Source organism: Haliotis cracherodii, unplaced genomic scaffold (genome assembly GCF_022045235.1).
Source record: "Haliotis cracherodii isolate W230 unplaced genomic scaffold, xgHalCrac1.p SCAF_8, whole genome shotgun sequence".
Taxonomy (NCBI): Eukaryota; Metazoa; Mollusca; class Gastropoda; order Lepetellida; family Haliotidae; genus Haliotis; species Haliotis cracherodii.
In genome coordinates, this window is record NW_027266341.1 from 13,197,314 (window position 1) to 13,215,803 (window position 18,490).

The 18,490-nt window shown below is 38.3% G+C and overlaps 1 protein-coding gene across 2 annotated transcripts in view; it reads right to left on the reverse strand.

The window, feature by feature from the left end:
* The window catches only part of LOC139449786 (uncharacterized), a 48,148-nt gene extending 30,501 nt beyond the window's left edge, over positions 1-17,647 (reverse strand). For both annotated transcript variants that reach the window (XM_071231315.1, XM_071231314.1), the window contains exons 1-4: positions 17,455-17,647; positions 15,138-15,187; positions 13,260-13,449; positions 2,928-2,955 (exon numbers count right to left, since the gene is read on the reverse strand). In XM_071231315.1, the coding sequence (XP_071087416.1) occupies positions 2,928-2,955; positions 13,260-13,449; positions 15,138-15,187; positions 17,455-17,574 (388 nt within the window). In that variant the 5' untranslated portion in view covers positions 17,575-17,647. The remainder of the gene's footprint in view (positions 1-2,927; positions 2,956-13,259; positions 13,450-15,137; positions 15,188-17,454) is intronic.
* Between the last annotated feature and the right edge of the window lie 843 nt (positions 17,648-18,490).

Below are 18,490 nucleotides of genomic sequence, written 5' to 3' on the forward strand. Positions count from 1 at the left end.
TATCACAAGGAAAACTGAGTTACAATGGCCTACTTTTAAGCATAGCAGTGTTATGCCCCTTTTCTCTGTGCTTTTGTATATCTCTCTCTGTCGTGTTTTGAACTTGATTACAGTCGTTATTTTTTTTATCAAATATGTAACGTTATACATCATGTACATAGGCTTACAAATCCATTTATTATATCATAACGTCATTCAGACATTAGGCAGTACTTGTTCACCTACAGTTTACATAACCCTATAAAATAGAAAATTATACTGTCACATAATACTTTTATTTTGCACATCTGTGTACGATTAAAAGTGGAGGAATTTGATGTGTGTTTTGGCACATAAATTTTCAGACAAGAATGAGCATGTTACCCCCGGTATGTTTGAAATTACATTTCCACCCTCTGATAGGAAATTGATTATCCTACATCTCTACATAATGTTATAGGTAGAGTGAGTGAGTATGGTTTTACGCCACTTTTAGTAATATTCCAGCAATATCATGACGGGGGACAAAAAAACACACATTGTACCGATGTCGGGAATCGAACCCGGGTTTTCATCGTGACGAGCGAACGCTTTAACCACTAGGCTACCCGACCGCCCTCTTTAGGTATGAGGCAGCCAGGGGATTGAACTGTCAATCTTTCACTCATCAGACATGCACTCTACACCAGACCACAGAGACGGTACTTTCAACATGACCCACACAGGAACATAATACACACAGAGAAATGTGGGTAATCCTTTCATCAGTACAATTGGCACCTTTACCTTCCAATAGTGAGTGAGTGTGTTGGGTTTAACGCAGCTTTTAACAGTATTCCAGTTATATCTCGGCGTGTCAGCTTAATGTGGGAGGAAAGCCCCAAGTGATGCAGGTCTTAGACGTTTACCACTTCGGTGAAACCCACGAGCACGGGTATGGTGCTGACAAACCTAGAAACATAATCGGGCGAACCGGGATTCAAACCCACAATCATAGGCGTGCCCAAGGGACGCAACTCTGCACATTGCGGCGCCTTAGCAACTGGGCCACCCGTGCCCCCTCCTCCCAATACAGTACATGGTGTAGCTGTGCTTGTTTGTTTGGTGGTGGTGAGATTAGCCTTTGGACTAAATCATATTTCGCTGACCCTAACCCCCCATAGTTAACATTTTTTCATGCCCCCTCAAAATCCAAAATCCCCCACACAACTCCAACTGATATATTTAAAAAAAAACATGCCGTTTTTATTCATACTCAATAGCTCATGTGTGTATTTTACACATAAAAAGAGCCTGTTCTAAAAAAACTTTTGACTTTTTACTGGACACTCGGGATAGTAAATAAATATTGTAAATCATTTAGGGACTTGTTAAGATATATCACAAGTTCAACACAAGTTGCAAATATATTATAGTAATATGGTTTCTGAACCATTGCAGGTACTACACACATTATGTTTCCATTAATTTACAAATTAAATTTCAGTGAAGTGTTTACTGTGTGGTACAACAAATGGTGAGAAGAATGTATTTTGCATATTCAATGTTCATGAAGTAATAGTTTCAACGGTTTGACGACCGATGCGGGGAAAACACAACTATACCGATCGGGCTACCGCAAAAAATGCTCCACTACTCTGACAGGCTGTTGTACTCGATTCCGGCTTTGGACTAATGGCTAATAACTTTGAAAATATGTTACTTGTGCTAAAAGTGTTGTCAGACATCATAGTGTTCATTACTACGGGACGTCAACAGATGTACAGATCACCAAACCATCTTTAATGTAGTCAACTTCATAAACAATCAGTCAAACAGAAAAAAATCACAATTAGTCAGTCACACTTCCTAATTTTCAAAGTATCCAATTAATATGCTTAATGTTGGTACACACATCACAAATATTAGGGCAATGAATACTTAATGAGTTTTGTTGTTATTCATAGCTTATTCATCATTCATATGTACAGTAAAACAAATAACAAGCACATGAAGGACTATGTTTATGTCTACCTGATATTACAACAGTTTGTGTCAAATATGTTTGAATCTACTAACCTGTACATGAATTGGGCAACATAGATTTCAGTTTTAGTCTAAGGACTGACACCCGCAGAAAACAATAATTTAAGATTATCTGTGAGTGAGTGAGTGAGTTTTATTTTACGCCGCTTTTTAGCAATATTCTAGTAACATCACAGCGGGGGGCATCACACATTGTACCCATGTTGCGAATTGAACCCAGGACTTTGGCGTGACGAGCGGCTTATCTTTATCAGATCTAATATATATCTATAGATGTTAATTCAATACAATATTTTGCAGGAGGGACTGCAGAAGCCATAAATCAACAGTGTGGAATCCATAACGGAAGACAAAGTTTTGTGAGTTATGAACACAGGGCTGCAAGGAAAATAATTCATCAGGCTTGAGAGTTCATTTTGGCCATGGTTACCATGGTTACTGTATTTCAGTGTTCGAAATTAAACCATGAAAGTCACGAAGTGCTTATGTTAAGATTGAAATATTATAGATTGATGTAAGAAAATGATTATACTTTTAATTATAATTCCTAGATTATATAAATAACAAGTTATCCCTATAAAATAATGGCATCTTTGTACAGTTTGCTTGTCCAGACTTGCCTATTTCCATGATTACAAGGATAGAATTACTATACATCCATGGACTTATCATTCAGTATAGCCTTGGAGAAAGGCTAATACAAACACTACAGCATCAAAACATGTTAAATCTACCTCAACCCAAGTCCCCCTGGATTTTGAACACTGTATTTTGCAGATTGTTGGGAACCCTTCAGAATCGATCATTCTATCATGCAAACTTCATTCATGGTACCAATCCAAGATTGTAGGCTTAAGTTTGGCCTCCACATGACTGTCGGCCATCAGGACACTCACGCCACTTTCTCCAGCACCACTACTTACCTACGTCTCCGTATGTCAGGTCGGACGTCTGAAACAGAACAGGTCACAATGTGTTACCATAACAACAAAACAATATCTACCAAGCTATTTCATGAGAAATGTTCATCAGTGACCAAAATATGAAAGTCTGTGTTTCTGTGATGTCATGTTCAACTGGTACTGGCCCGCCCTTCGGCTTATCTACAGTCATATACGTATACTATATACTGTAGTATTCAGGAACACTATGACCATTATGAGAGAAGACACTGTCACAATTGTCATAAAAACTGATCAACAGACAGACAGACAGACAGACAGACAGATAGACAGTTTTATTTGCATGAGGTACAAAGAGGTTTACAAGTACCATTTTACAGAGAGCTATATCTTAAGGGAAGATAAACAGGTGCTTTATCTTCCTGTGAAGATACATTTCAGGAACCTGGCAAAGCGTAACATGACATTAACATTTGTTGACTGACATATTCTTTGTAATGAATAATAGTTATCACTAACAGTGGTATATAACATGTATTTCGTCTTCAATTACATTACAATGCTTGCACAAAGCATTTTAGTCATCCCAGCTTACAGCTTACTGATCAACACCATCTCATCATTAGTTAAGACACTGTGTGTGTGTGTGTGTGTGTGTGTGTGTGTGTGTGTGTGTGTGTGTGTGTGTGTGTGTGTGTGTGTGTGTCTTAACGTCGTACACAGCTATATTCCAGCCTTACGATGACGGCCTGTGAATAATCGAGTCTGGGTTGGCCAATCGAATGATTGATATTGTAAGCAACGATCCACACCAAAGGGTGTGATCACATGCCATCAACCAAATCACCCCTGATGTAAATGGTCGCCTCATACAACCTACAGAATCCCTACATCCCAAGAAGTGTTTTATTCATGATCAGTAAATCCTGGCCCCGAGGGTCCTGGGGCAGATGAGGTCTGCAGTGCTTGCTTCCTGTAACTGCCAACAAGATGTGGATCGGCAGTCTGACTGTGACCTGGCTGATCGTGTGTAAATGGTGGGGGTAATTACACATTCTACTAACAACATGATTACTTGACCCATTTACAGGCAACCACGCCTTAACTGGAATGCTGCTGACTGCAGTCCAGAACATCACAAGGTCACTGTTAACAAGGTTAATACGAGGCATTTATTTCACATAGTTAGGGCTGTATATTGGCAGCAACACTGTACAGCAATATGTTGCAATAGAACTTTCTGTATTGAGATATATTGGGAGCTAAAGTGTTTTACAGTGGTTGACACTAATTGTACATGCAGATCCTATTTTCTACGTACAATTTTTTAGTGAGGTGAAGGTGAAGAGAAATGGGGTTTAACATCACGTCAAAGATAATTACACTTACATAGCAAGGCGCATGCACATGTGTGTGTGTGGCTGCTTGTACTAGTCCAGATTGATGCCGATTTATAGTGCTAGCACACTGAGATACCATGCTGGAGTTTAACATGAATACCCCACTCAGACACACAAAACTGACTCCGAGCCGACCAGGCTTTCTTTTAGCCACTTAATCATGTTATTGCCGAGCGCCAGACAGGGTAACAACAAGTACCATCTTTTAACGTCTTTTGATATGAAGCGGCAGGGGATCAAACCCTGGACCTTCCGCTCTCTGGACGGACGCTCTACCACTAGACCATGGAGGTGGTCCATTTTGTAGTAATGAATCAGTGGAGACAACAATGTGAGTGAGGAAGAACTTCCGTATTTCCACCATTTTGTTGATCAATTTGGAAGGGGAACATCATTTGTGGATGAATTTCTATGTAGATTTGAGCAAAGGCGTATACGTCTTTGATTTTAGGTTAAATCATAACAAAACTTTGTACAGTGGTCCCTCGCTACAACACTACCAATGGGGTCCAAATAATTGGTGGGCGTTATAGACGATGAGCCGTTTAACCGAGGCCGAGCGGGGGAGCGCGCTCGGCAAATCTCAAATCATCAATATGTGTTTATCTCACGTCACGTCAAAATAGTATATATTTTTATGGACCTAGATCTACCTGTAATATCATTCATTTATTAAATCTGTCACATTTCACAATGTCTGAAATATGTATTCCATTTCAATTTATCATTTTTTATCTATAAATTAAAAAATTATTCACTATTTCCCGCGATGTTATTGAGAATAAAATTCTCGGACACACATTTCGACAACGGGTCCGCATCAAACATGTCAAAGAGCCAAATAAAGACGTTTTAAGCAAATCTTTAAATTTGTTATACAAAGTGATAAATAAAATCAACAAAAATATATCTAAAAGTAATCAAACTTACATCTATTTACACATTTATTACCTAATAAACAGGAACACATAAATAGATTATTAGAGTTTATTATATTTACAAGTTACATCTGTATTTTTATTGGTTGACAAAGGGTCAAGACCTTCTTTAAAACACAGTACTGCCCCAAACCCACCCTTTTGTTCCGCGATAAAATGTGGTATCGCCCTGCCTGATAAAGCCATGGACACAAGGAGAGAAATATGCTCAGCCAATCAGTGAGAGCTTATGCAAAGTTTGTTGCGAAGCAGCACCAGTTGTTGAAAGTTCAAATTAAAATAATGTATTCAAAATCATGTAATAAAACAATTATTGCCATCATGGTCGATAATTGATAAATACTGTGCGGTCCTAGCAGTAACTTAAATGACATCATCATGATCTTAAATATGGCACAACTGCATGTTTTTAAAACATTCTTAGCCTCCTTATTTGGTACCATATGCCAAGAGTTCATATGGTGTCAGATTACTTGAAGCTAACAATCTCCAGATTTAGGACGTATGGCACAGTTCTCTCTCCCCTTACCCAGACAATCAGAACAAGTTTTCCCTGTCGTGTTAGATTCACACAAATGTCAACCACCTGTGTGTCGGGGACTGCTGTGTAACCGTGACAACTGTACCATAATTATTTGATCACCTTTTTATTGTATTTCTTAGCACAAATAAAAACGAAAAAATATAATTTGATGATTTGTATCCATATTTCACATTTAGGAGAAGCAAGAAAATATGAATTCCTAAACGTCTTCAGTACTTATATAGATAGAGACCTTACTTCATCATACCTATTAATCAATCAGGACAATATTCTATATGGCATAAATACATTTACACAATGATTCTGATCCATGTTTGTGATGTGTGTTCAACTACCTGTCTTACCTCACAATACATGGCCCAGACTCGATTATTTACCGACCATGGTCATATACATGATATAGCTGGAATATACCTGAGAATGGCATTAAGCAAACAAGCAAGAATCTACACATGGACACGATGTACCATGTAGATATTTGTCATAGCTGTCTAAACTAGCAACAGACCTTACACAATCACCCTACGTATTTGCTAAGTAAAGACTGTTAAGTAGTTAAAGTCTATCTTAAGGATATCCCTGGTCTGGATTAAGAGACTGCAACTTTTTTTAATACAGATGGATTTACCTATTATTTCGGCTGCATGATAAAAATATTTATACACAATCAATGTTCAGAAAATGTTATTAATCATTCATGAAAATGCCTAATTTGAGATGCACAGCATTAAGTTGATATATGGCCGACATATTCCCACCTTCCCAACACCTGTCACACAGAGCAGCCGAGGCACTTCAAGCTTCCAACATCTGTGTCCAACGCGCCTTTTCACACACACTCAATATTCACACCATCCACGCTAATATTTCTATAACTCAATCTTGCCCAACTCATGGCCTGTTTCATGCCAACAGATAGGCCAGGATAAATAGTTCATCAGTCTCTTTGTTACAGTAGTCAATATGTGACAATATCAGTATTGTGTCTATATGTGTACACCACTGGAGGATGACAGTAATGGATAGGTTAAAGTCAGATGCATCAAACTAGTAGGGATGGGTATTTGTTGTTTAAAGTGCATCACAACATTTTACAATGCACAAGGCAGTATTGCGATATGTATCACTATATATTGTATAATTCAAAATTTAGAATACAGAAGCAATTTGAAACATCAATTGAAATACATGAATGGAACAGAACAAGATCCTGGAACAGCATAATGTTTACTCATTCAATAATAGTGGTGTAACGATACATCGAACTATCGATTGATTGTGATTGCTTGTCTCACGATAGTATACTGTCAATTGCAACTTGAAACAATCGATACTATTGGAGATAGTTTGTCTAACTATCGATAGTTTTGATTGTTAATTTGTTTGGTACATTTACTTTCTTAAAAAACAATTAAAGAGTTTGACAGTTTGTATTGTTAAATACTAGTCATTCAATCACATTCATTCACATTGGTGCTAAAACACTGCAGTAACCTAAGACTTAACCAGTTACATGAAGTGAAATTTTGTATTAACATGTTTTTGAAAGGTCAATTTGAACTTGTTTTCTTTTCATTTCTTGTTTTCTTTACAAATAGTATCAGAAAGTTATAATTATTCTGATGGTGTCAGTCAAAATGCTGAAATATATGCTGCTAAAGCCTGCTATAATTGCAAATGAAAACTATCGCAATAGTAGGGCCACTATAGCAATAGTATCGCAATAGTTGTTTTAACTATCGCAATAGTATCGCAATAGCCAAAAATGCCTCAATAGTTACCCCTATTCAATAAAAACGCACAGATGCACACCCCGGGACAGTGGTGACTTGGCGTTACACCACTGCCACAGAAGAACTCCACAATAAGAACTTGCATTTTGGAATTACTGAAACATTTCAAATGTACATGTATTTGGCAAGTGTAGAACATTAAACACATGATAATAATTGCTATTTGAAATCACCCTATTTACCAACATTAAAACATGACATTGTGATACGTATCATGGAAAGAATGAACCTCAATTTACCGATTTACCCGTAATATCGTGCACCCTTACAAACTGGTGTGAATATGTACAGACACTGTAGCTGGTAACAAATACTTTGGGGAATTCGTTTCAAAACGTTTTCAAAAGTTTTCTCCCATGTAACAAATTTTGAGTGAGCGAGCAGGTTATGGTACAGCACCACTTTGAACGAGATTTCAATTAAATCACCTGCGTGTCAGTTTAATTTTGGAGGAAAGTGATGCAGGTCTTAGATGTTCACCACTTGAAACCAATGAGCACGGGTATGGTGCTGACAAACAACGAGGTATACCGGGGTGCAGAGAGGTTCAAACCCTCAATCAAGGATTCTGGTAGGCCCATGTGATGCAACCCCTGCACAGAGCAAATGCGGAACCATAGAAGACTGGCCCCTTCTCCTGTGTATATAATTTGGTTGGTAATGAGAATTTACCGTTGCCATTGTTTAGTGTAAATTATCTGTGAAAGATGGAAGGAAGACTTTGAGTTGCTTTTAGTTTGCCTATACCAGAGATGTATTTTAGACTCTGTGTTTTGGATATTGGAAGATTTTAATCAATAAATGACCTGTATTATTTTTTTTAAATCTGGTATTTTGTCATTAAAAATATTCCTACTGTCCCCAAAATGAATGGCATGGAACACAAAAGGTGAACTTCAGTTTCATGGCAGATGACAATGACAGCTTTTTGGGAGAAAAGTTCTCAGTAATAATGGTAAGGTGAGTCAGTAATGGTTTAACATGTTTAAGCCACTTGCAATATTCAGCAACAGCATGGCAGGGACACCAGGAATGGCCTCTCACCTTGCATCCATGTGGCGATTCAGATCAAGGTCTTCAGTGTGAAGAGCTAATGCTTCAATGACCATAGTGCCGTTGTACAAAACAATGTTGCGCTACGACTGTCGAACGTCTATGTTAAGGTATGGGAGTTACGATCACCTTAGAGCTAAGATCGTTCTGTACAACTGCACCCAGTTTTTGCCACTGCCCCACATTCAGTAAGGACTAGTGGAAAGTCTATGGTAAGGTATGGGAGTTACGATCACCTTAGCGCTAAGATCGCTCTGTACAACTGCACCCAGGTTACGACACTGCCCCACATTCAGTAAGGACTAGTGGAAAGTCTATGGTAAGGTATGGGAGTTACGATCACCTTAGAGCTAAGATCGCTCTGTACAACTGCACCCAGCTTTTGCCACTGCCCCACATTCAGTAAGGACTAGTGGAAAGTCTATGGTAAGGTATGGGAGTTACGATCACCTTAGCGCTAAGATCGCTCTGTACAACTGCACCCAGGTTACGACACTGCCCCACATTCAGTAAGGACTAGTGGAAAGTCTATGGTAAGGTATGGGAGTTACGATCACCTTGGCACTAAGATCGCTCTGTACAACTGCACCCAGGTTACGACACTGCCCCACATTCAGTAAGGACTAGTGGAAAGTCTATGGTAAGGTATGGGAGTTACGATCACCTTAGCGCTAAGATCGCTCTGTACAACTGCACCCAGGTTACGACACTGCCCCACATTCAGTAAGGACTAGTGGAAAGTCTATGGTAAGGTATGGGAGTTACGATCACCTTGGCACTAAGATCGCTCTGTACAACTGCACCCAGGTTACGACACTGCCCCACATTCAGTAAGGACTAGTGGAAAGTCTATGGTAAGGTATGGGAGTTACGATCACCTTAGCGCTAAGATCGCTCTGTACAACTGCACCCAGGTTACGACACTGCCCAACGTTCAGTAAGGACTAGTGGAATATGGTGGGTGAATGTGTTTGATTTAGGATTTCACACCATTAAAAACGGTAGCATTTCAGTCATGACACAGCCTGCCTGCTGAATGAAAACAGCTGTTGATAACCATGGTGGAACCGACAGACAGGTGTGCTGCTGCAAACCAAGGTCATTATCATCAGGTTTATTATCGAGCAGTATGATTGATGAGGGCTCACTTGTTAGGTGCTTTGTGAGTTTCCGTTCAATGATGCGATGCACGATACATTTTTTTCCCTATCGATACAAAACGATACACTTGCAAAGATAAACTATTCACCACTGCCACCCATACTCATCCCACCGCTAAATTTGAGAAAAGAAGGAACCTTTAATTTTAATAACAAAACTACATGAACTGACGCAACAGTTAATGGGAGATGTGCAGAATAGATAAATGACTAGTCAGGTAGTTCTGCAGTTGACAAACACACAATGCATCTTCTAATTTTCAAAGTTAATAGCCCCGATCTTCCTACTTGCCTGAGGGTAACTAAATGATATTTAACACTTGGCCGAGGGCAATTACATAATATTTGCCCGAGGGGACGTCAGACACACAAATTGAACAATTGAATGCCTACATCCCAATTTTCCAACAGAAATAACTGCAGGCACATTGGGACCTCAGTTTCATCCCTATTTATGTAAATGGACTGAACCACTATTGATTGACTTATTTTTGCTAAGAGATAAGCCTCAGGATAAAAGTTTAAATTTAGTTTGTCAAGATCTGTTGCACGGTCAAGTCAGGCTTGTACCATGTTGTACTGTTGCAGATTCCTATATAAACTGTTAGAAAATAAAAGAAACTAACTAGAAACTAGAGAAACTAAATACTTATTACTTAATAAACAACAACAAAATAATATAGAACCAATCACATCCATTAATTATTTTTAAGATCAACGCAGTTTATATTTTAATCCATTGTTGTTCACACAAGCCAGATCTTAAGCTGAGTAGAGATGCTATACATATAAAAACTTTATTTTCTTTTAGAGATCAATGCAAATCAACTTTTGACTGAGTAAAATGTGCCACTGTATACCACTTAATTTAGTTAAGCCCCATCATTTTGAAAAATACACAACCGTAATCAGCTCCGTCTCCTCAGCAGACTGAGACAACGTGTGCAAGCAGATGCTAGACCCATCCAGCAGCTGTATGAAGATGCACATAAACATGATAAAAATCTAGGCTGCTTTGAGAGTTAATAAGCCAGAGGGCTAATGGCTTCCTACTTACAACTTGCATTTTGAAAATTATACAAGCTTCAGGCTTGTAGAGAATATGTATGTTTCCCACACGGCATGAACATGGTCCAGTTCATCTATTACCCGATGAACATGTATCAAACATGCCGAACTCATGCAAGCGTGAATGCTTAATTATACACATTATTACACAGCTCGATTTAACGACACCGGTACAACCAGTTATTGAAATATGCAACCTGACTGTCTGTCTAACCCCTACTTGTCCACACATTGATCTTTGAACAAACTAAATACCTCTAAGCTTTATTAATAATACTACATCCCTTAACCTGTGTTATGTGTAATTCATCACAGTCATCAGAGATTTTACTTATTTAGACTAGTTTATTTATGTTTAACTTTGATACATATTGCGAGCAGGATTCAACCTAGTTTTGTCTGGCGAAATTAGGTTTTCATGTCAACATACACCTGGTGCAAGTTATATCAAGTTCCTTAAATCGATCCCTATAATATCATATCCTTGGCATTTGCCTTCATCAGCTGTCTTCTTACATGGTTTAAGTGTATTGATGTTAACTCCCCTACACTTTCAGACCATCTATTATCCAGGGAACTATATCTCAATTCAGTTATTATGTTTAAATCACCAAAGAAAAATTGAATTCAAACCGGCATCAAACCAAAGATAAGGCGGACAATGTGCCAAGGGCATACAGTAAAATATGTTTTTAACAAACACACTTATAACAAACTGAAGAATATTACGAATTTAATTTTATTTTTAGTCCCTGCCATTTGCTGTATAGATGTTGTAAATATGTTTATAACGAATTACTGTTATAAAAAACTAAAATTAGACCGTTTGAGTTCATTATAACCGTAGTTTAATTGTGGTTAATTAAGGATGTTTCAGACCAAGTGATGTGACACGCCTACCCCCTTCCAACATTTTACAAATGACAGTCCCAGATAAAATCTGCGATTCTGCGATTTGCAGAAAATGTTGCTTATTGCAGAACTGCAGAAAAATCGCTGAATTTCCCCTTTTTATCAATCAATACACTAATTTGCATTGTTTTCAAGCTTTTCTATAAACTTCTGCACTTGAATGATGCCCAAATATTTCAAATGAAGTTAAAACATATAAAATATGAATACTACAGTAAAACTCTTCTCACTCTTAAACATTGTTAAACGTTCTTGTGGTATTATGACTACATAAACTATGTTTACATCTAACCATAAATAAATAGCAGTGACACTATGCATATGAGTTTGTATTAGGTTTTGAGGGGGCAATGGTTGTTTTTAAAGCAGAATTAACCTCAGAATTGTGTAATTTTATCTGCAGCATTTTGGTAATTTTGTTGTAGAAGTTTGACAACTTGACGGCAGAATTCGCCTGGGACTGAAATGACTCCAAAGGGCCCGTCCTCATGTTGAAGCCACTGCACTTCAGTATTTCATGTCCATAAACTTTGTCATGCCTTGTTGATCTTTACAATGTATAAGGAACAAAATCATATCTAAAATAGAAATCTCAACAAACATATTTAGATGTGAAACCACATCCTGCCACTAGAATAATACAGTTAATAATGTAATTCAGTCGTGTAAAACATGAAAAAACTGTTACTGAAGCAGCTGTTGGAAAAACACAGACAATATCATGACTCAACTGCAACCACACACATGATGTTACGCACCAGTGACATAGATGATAGGCATCACTATTTAATTACCATACTCATTAAGTGTATGTAAAATGTACTCGTCAGTCTGGGAACCCCATGTTCATCATCATCATAACATCATGCCTAGCCCCCCCCCCCCCCCCAAAAACTTGAAATATACACAGACAGATGCAGATCTGAGTTGAGTAGTGGTACACCTACATCTTGGTGAGAAGCAGGACACAAAGCTGTAATACGTCTACTTGAACTCTGGGTAAACTCATCAGCCAATCAGTGTTGAGATGTCAAACCTCGTGGTACAAGTGAATGAAGCAATCAGACAAGCTTTCAGTATCTTGAAAGTGATCATAATCAGGAAGTTCTGAATAAAGCTAACAGCTGTGGATATTTTATACATCCTGTCGTTTCTGAAGCCATGACATCTAAAGCCATGACATCTACATCAATCAGGGTGTACTATTGAGGATATGTCAGTGTTTCAGCAGTTTGCTGTTGCTAAGATCGAAATTTCTGATTTCAGGTGGTAATGTGAGTACACTAAAACACCTTAGAAAGCTGACACCCGATTGGCTCAAGAACCAATGCCCCTTTCGCTTAGATTGGATGGTCAAAGTTTGTTCAGGGTTCACCTGAAGCAACCCTCTATGGAGAGGTCATCAGATCTTCATGCAAAGGTGTCGTCGCGGAATAAAAAATCTGATATTATTGTGATTGCTGAGATGACACAGAAGTAACTTACTTGTAGCTTAGGCGGATCCTTGACTCGAATGACAAGCGCCCCTTCTCCCTTTAGGAGGTCTGTAACTTCTTCCTTTGACCTTGTGAGGCCATCTTCATCAACACTGGATGAATTGCCATATCCTTTTTTTGACTTGCGTTTTTCCAGTATTTGGTACTTGCAGTCAATGATCAACAACATAGCCTTGACGCTGAAAACAACATTGATATGAACATGAGGAATAAAGCTGAACGGCATTCTAGCATTTCAGTTATATCACAATGTGTCAAAGTTAGTATATAACAGATGAACCTGACCCAAATCAATTGTCTGTGATCAGCTGATGATATGTTTAAAATAAAGGATCAAAGTTTGATCGAACAAGGACTTTACACAAAGTGTCCATGGCAGGCAAATTGGAAAAAAATGTGTTATCCTTATTACTCGAATCTTTGCACTGAATTTCATGCAAAAATCATGATAACGTAAAATTAAATATTAACGCCTTTTTATCGTTAGTGTGCCAGTGACCATGGTTGCCTTGCAAGACTTTCTTATAGCATAAATAATGGCTACCGCCATTCCCACAAGATGAGAACACCCGAACTTGTTACCTGTCACATAAATCAAGTCATAACTTCAGTCTGGAAGGTAATTTAAGGTACCAACATTTACTCCATGACCTACTCCAGTCAAAGTTGGTATGAGATTATTAAACAGTCATACATAACTGAATATAACATTTAAAGACAATCGATGCATGAATAAAAAATCTGTCTATTTAGCTGTCACTATATTTCATCAACAACCACGGGTGGAACAAGCATTCATTGAAACAACCATCTGCATAGTGCTACCCCTGCATCACAGTTAAACCAATCAACTCAACTCTAAAGGTTGCGCTGGAATCATGCACGTTGAAATGCCCAACGCTAACACCGTATTCGTGCGTGCGTGATTCCCGTCGGTACCTAAAATTATCTTCAAGACTTAAGACTGCGCCAAAACAATGAAATGGGTCCACAAGCCAGAACACTTAGCATGCTTAGCATCATTGTTTATACATTTCAGTGTGACTATATGGCGTTTTATTAGCTGATCTTACAAGACAAAACAGAATCTCACTTGACTCTGGCTTCGGACTAGTGGTTATTATACAAATGTTATACGTTATAGTTGAAGAACTAATCAGTTAATCTACATATCATGGCAATGAACCTATCATCTAGTGGGTGGTTCTATCATTAATAATTTAACGAGTACCTATAATACAAAGTCATAAGTGTGACATGGTAAGATGTAGAGCCTTTGCATATTATATTGGCCTACGTCATTAATCATTACACTGGCTTCCAATAAGATCTAGGATTGAATACAAAGTCGTGTACATTGCATACCAGTGCTGCTATAGTACAGCACCTTCCTATCTGAGTGAACTTCTTACCCTACACCAGCCAGCACGAGATCTCAGATCGAGATCTCAGATCAGCACATCAACTCCAGTCTAGTGTCCCTATGGTCTCACTCAAAGCATTCGGCAACAGAGCTTTTGCTCACACTGCATCTGTGCTCTGGAATTCCCTTCCTGTGGAAATTAGTCAATCTCCAACTCTGGACACTTTCAAGACAAAACTAAAGACTTATCTCTTTAGATGTGTCTATGACCCTGTGTGAGGCCCTTTGAGCGACTACGTAGACGGAAATGGCGCTGGGTAACAACAAGTACCATCTTCTAACGTCTTTTCGTATGACGTGGCTGGGGATTGAACCTTGGACCTTCCGCGCTTCAGGCAGATGCTCTACCACTAGACCACGGAGGTGGTGCCATTGTCGGGGGGATTTTCTAATTTCATTAGTGTTTTGCTATACACAAACAGGAAAACCAGGATGTAACGTTACCTGATAACTCCAACAAAGCTCATGATGATGGCCCCTTCAATGATTCCTGCCTGTAAACAAACAACATCAGTTAAAGCGAAATTACAAAAAAGATAGACAACTGTATATCAAGAATGTTTCCCCAAAGTTTGAGGTTCTATTAGCAGAGCAGACATTTGTTTGTTCTAACCTGGGAATATAGTCAAGTCCTGTTAATCTGTCATGGTTGGTTGCATATGATTATGTCGGATTAATGAGTATGTCGGATAAACAAAATTAAGCGGTATCAATGCCACGCAACTTGTCCTCAGCGGTACCGAGAACTTGTATCGGGTTTTAATGAGATTGAGGTAATCTGAGCATGGGATTAACCCTGTTTTATTTATTTAAAGCATGAATCGTTTATTGTTAAGCAAGTTTATTCCTGCAGCCGTTGTAATATGTAGCTTCCAGCTGACTCGTCTCGCATCGAAACATAGGCTGTGTACTCACGGGCAGATGAACACAGAGTACGATGATCACTGTGTTGTATTATTGAGACTGACTAATGGGTGATTTCGGTAATATGTTGCAAATTAAGTGTGTCGGATTGCGAGACTGTCGGATTAACTGGTCTAAATAACACCAATTTAATCGGTTCCCATCATTAGTGTCAGATAAACAGGACTTGAATGTATGTTATAGTTTGACTGGCACTCTTTCTGGGTTAGTTTCTATCCGTGATAACAATGTGTCCAAATCATTAACATATATTTTAAACATTGCAATACAGGTATCTGTAATAAATGTTATAATGTCTGAAACTGACTGTACATCTTGCATTTTCTATTTTCTAATCTATTTGGAAACCCTGTTAAAATAGATTGTTGCTTTCTTTGTGAAATTGTCTGGATTCACAAAAATAAGTTAAGGAATTGTTGGTACAGTTATTGCTAATATTGCTGTTAACATCGGGTTATAGCTAAACAGCACCGATTGGCAAAACGTCACCAATTGGTAAAACGGCACCTTGTCTAAAGCCCTAACGACCACTATTGCCTGAAGAAAACAGCACCTTCATATTTTTTACCTTGGTACTGAAATAGATTAAACTCACATGGTCACTTCCAAACAAAAATATTTGTGAAATGTTAAAAAAAGCTTACATTAGACTCTGATTTGGAGGCACAACTAAACATATTGTAAAGACATCACATGCTTTCAAGTAAAATCAATGAAATTAAACTTACATGGTCACTTGCAAACACAAATAATGAAATTAAACTTAAATGGTCACTAGCAAACACAAATAATTGCTAAATTAAATTATGTCCGATCACGGACTTGTTATATAGGTCCGTGGTCCGATTTACTCACCAACTCTGATTGGGAGGCCTTTACTTAAATTAATCTATGTCATGCTGAAACTGAATCTGGCGGAAATGTCAAGAAATTGGACTACAGGTATACTATATATTTAATATTTATTTTAGTAAGCAGGAAATAAATATTAATTTTATAAGATATTTCATATAAATCTATATCTCCCCTTTCTGCCGACAGCCAAGAATGTTCCTTCGGATAACAGACTGTGTCCCCGCCCAAGAAAAAAATATATACTACAACATGACATAAAAAATAAAAATAAAGCATATATACTACTGCATAAATTGTTCTTATCATTATTAAAAATAGGTGCCGTTTTCGTCTGAGAAATCGATGATGTTTTGCTGAGGTGACATTTTAACCTGCACCTGTTAACATCTAACAGGGTCACTGAATAACAAGGTGTCACTGTATATAGAATCTTCAGTCAAATGAATCTGTTGGGATGTCAAAATCATCATGTCATTGACAAAGGAAAGTTATCATGGTTATCACATAATAGGACATGATCATTTAGGAGAGATATGTACTTTGCCAGTCACTATTAATAATTATACTAGATGCAATCAGTGTTAGGCTAACATATAGCCTGGGTAAGAACCTCCTTAATACCAAGTTCACAACTCATATACACACTGGCAATACAAATAACTGACCAAATGTAAAAGAGCATATAAATCGTCAATGCACATAAACATATGGACCAATAATGTACAATCTATTCAGTTTTATCCTGTTTATGGATGTACAGTATTTTTCTACCAAACATTTTTTACTTAATCCGAGAGATTTCTTTCTAGATCTAGCTGCTTACGTTTATATTACAAGACAGTTGAACACAAAATTCTCTCCCAAATTGTAAAAACGACAGGAATATGAACATTCTTACATCAAAACAACTTTATATTGACACTTCCTATCATATGTCTTTTATATATATACGTGACCGACTATTCGGTGACGAAATGTTTACCTCTTTGAAAGCAAATGGGAGCCCCAGAACTCCTGCTCCAATGAAAGATATGAATATGCTGGCGAAGATCTTGAGAGGGTGGGTGGAGCCCCCTTGTTGATTTCCTCCCCCCACAGACATTTTGTTGACTTCAGTTGTTTTAACAGAAGTTTTCGTTCGTCAACTTGTCATGGGCTTGCTTCATGCCTGTCAATCGGAAACGTGGAAGGGTTACGCCATCTGGTGACGGGTCACAGGGGCAGATAACTCTAAATACACCTGTCAACTACCTGTGATGACATTATATTGCATGGATATACTATAATTAAATCTTACATCACAGATAAAGAGCAAGATGGATAGGAGATAATGCGAAAATGATTATTTCTTAGCACAAATCTACTTTAGTCGCGTCATGTGGCGAATTTATTTTGTTTCATTTCAGAAGAGAATTTTTAAACAAACGTCAAAACAGGGTTTTGGAAAAGAGAGATGGGTGTGGGCTGGTGGCTTTTGGGAGGGGTGGATGGGTGCAGGGGATGGAGGGGGAGGGTGCACTTCAAATAATGAAAAAGGAAATAATTATAAGTTGTGTGTGTGCGCGCGCGCGCGTGCACACATGAATGTCCCCTCTAGATCAGCGTATGTTTAATAAGCTACTTATATAAATTTGGGGTACGTGTCCCAATCGTCTAATGCGCCGCAATTCGACGTGAAGAGTTGCGTCCTTCGGGTACGTCTGAAACCCAGCTATATGCTCTTGGGTTCGCTGGCTGCCCGATTCTTACGATTATGTTTTAAGTTAACAGCGCCATACCCGGGAATCACTAGAGTGTTAAACGTCTGACACCTGCATCACTTCTGTCTTTCCTCTCGCATCAAGATGACACGCCGTGTTATAACTTATAGTTTACTGTTCACAGCGGCGCGCGTTATTAAGCCCAACTCACTCATTCACATAATAATAGCAAGGGGCGTCGGCATGCTAACGTCCATAAAGTAAATTGATAAAACTACAAATGGCATGTGAAAACTAAACAGGCCAGTTTTAAAACAG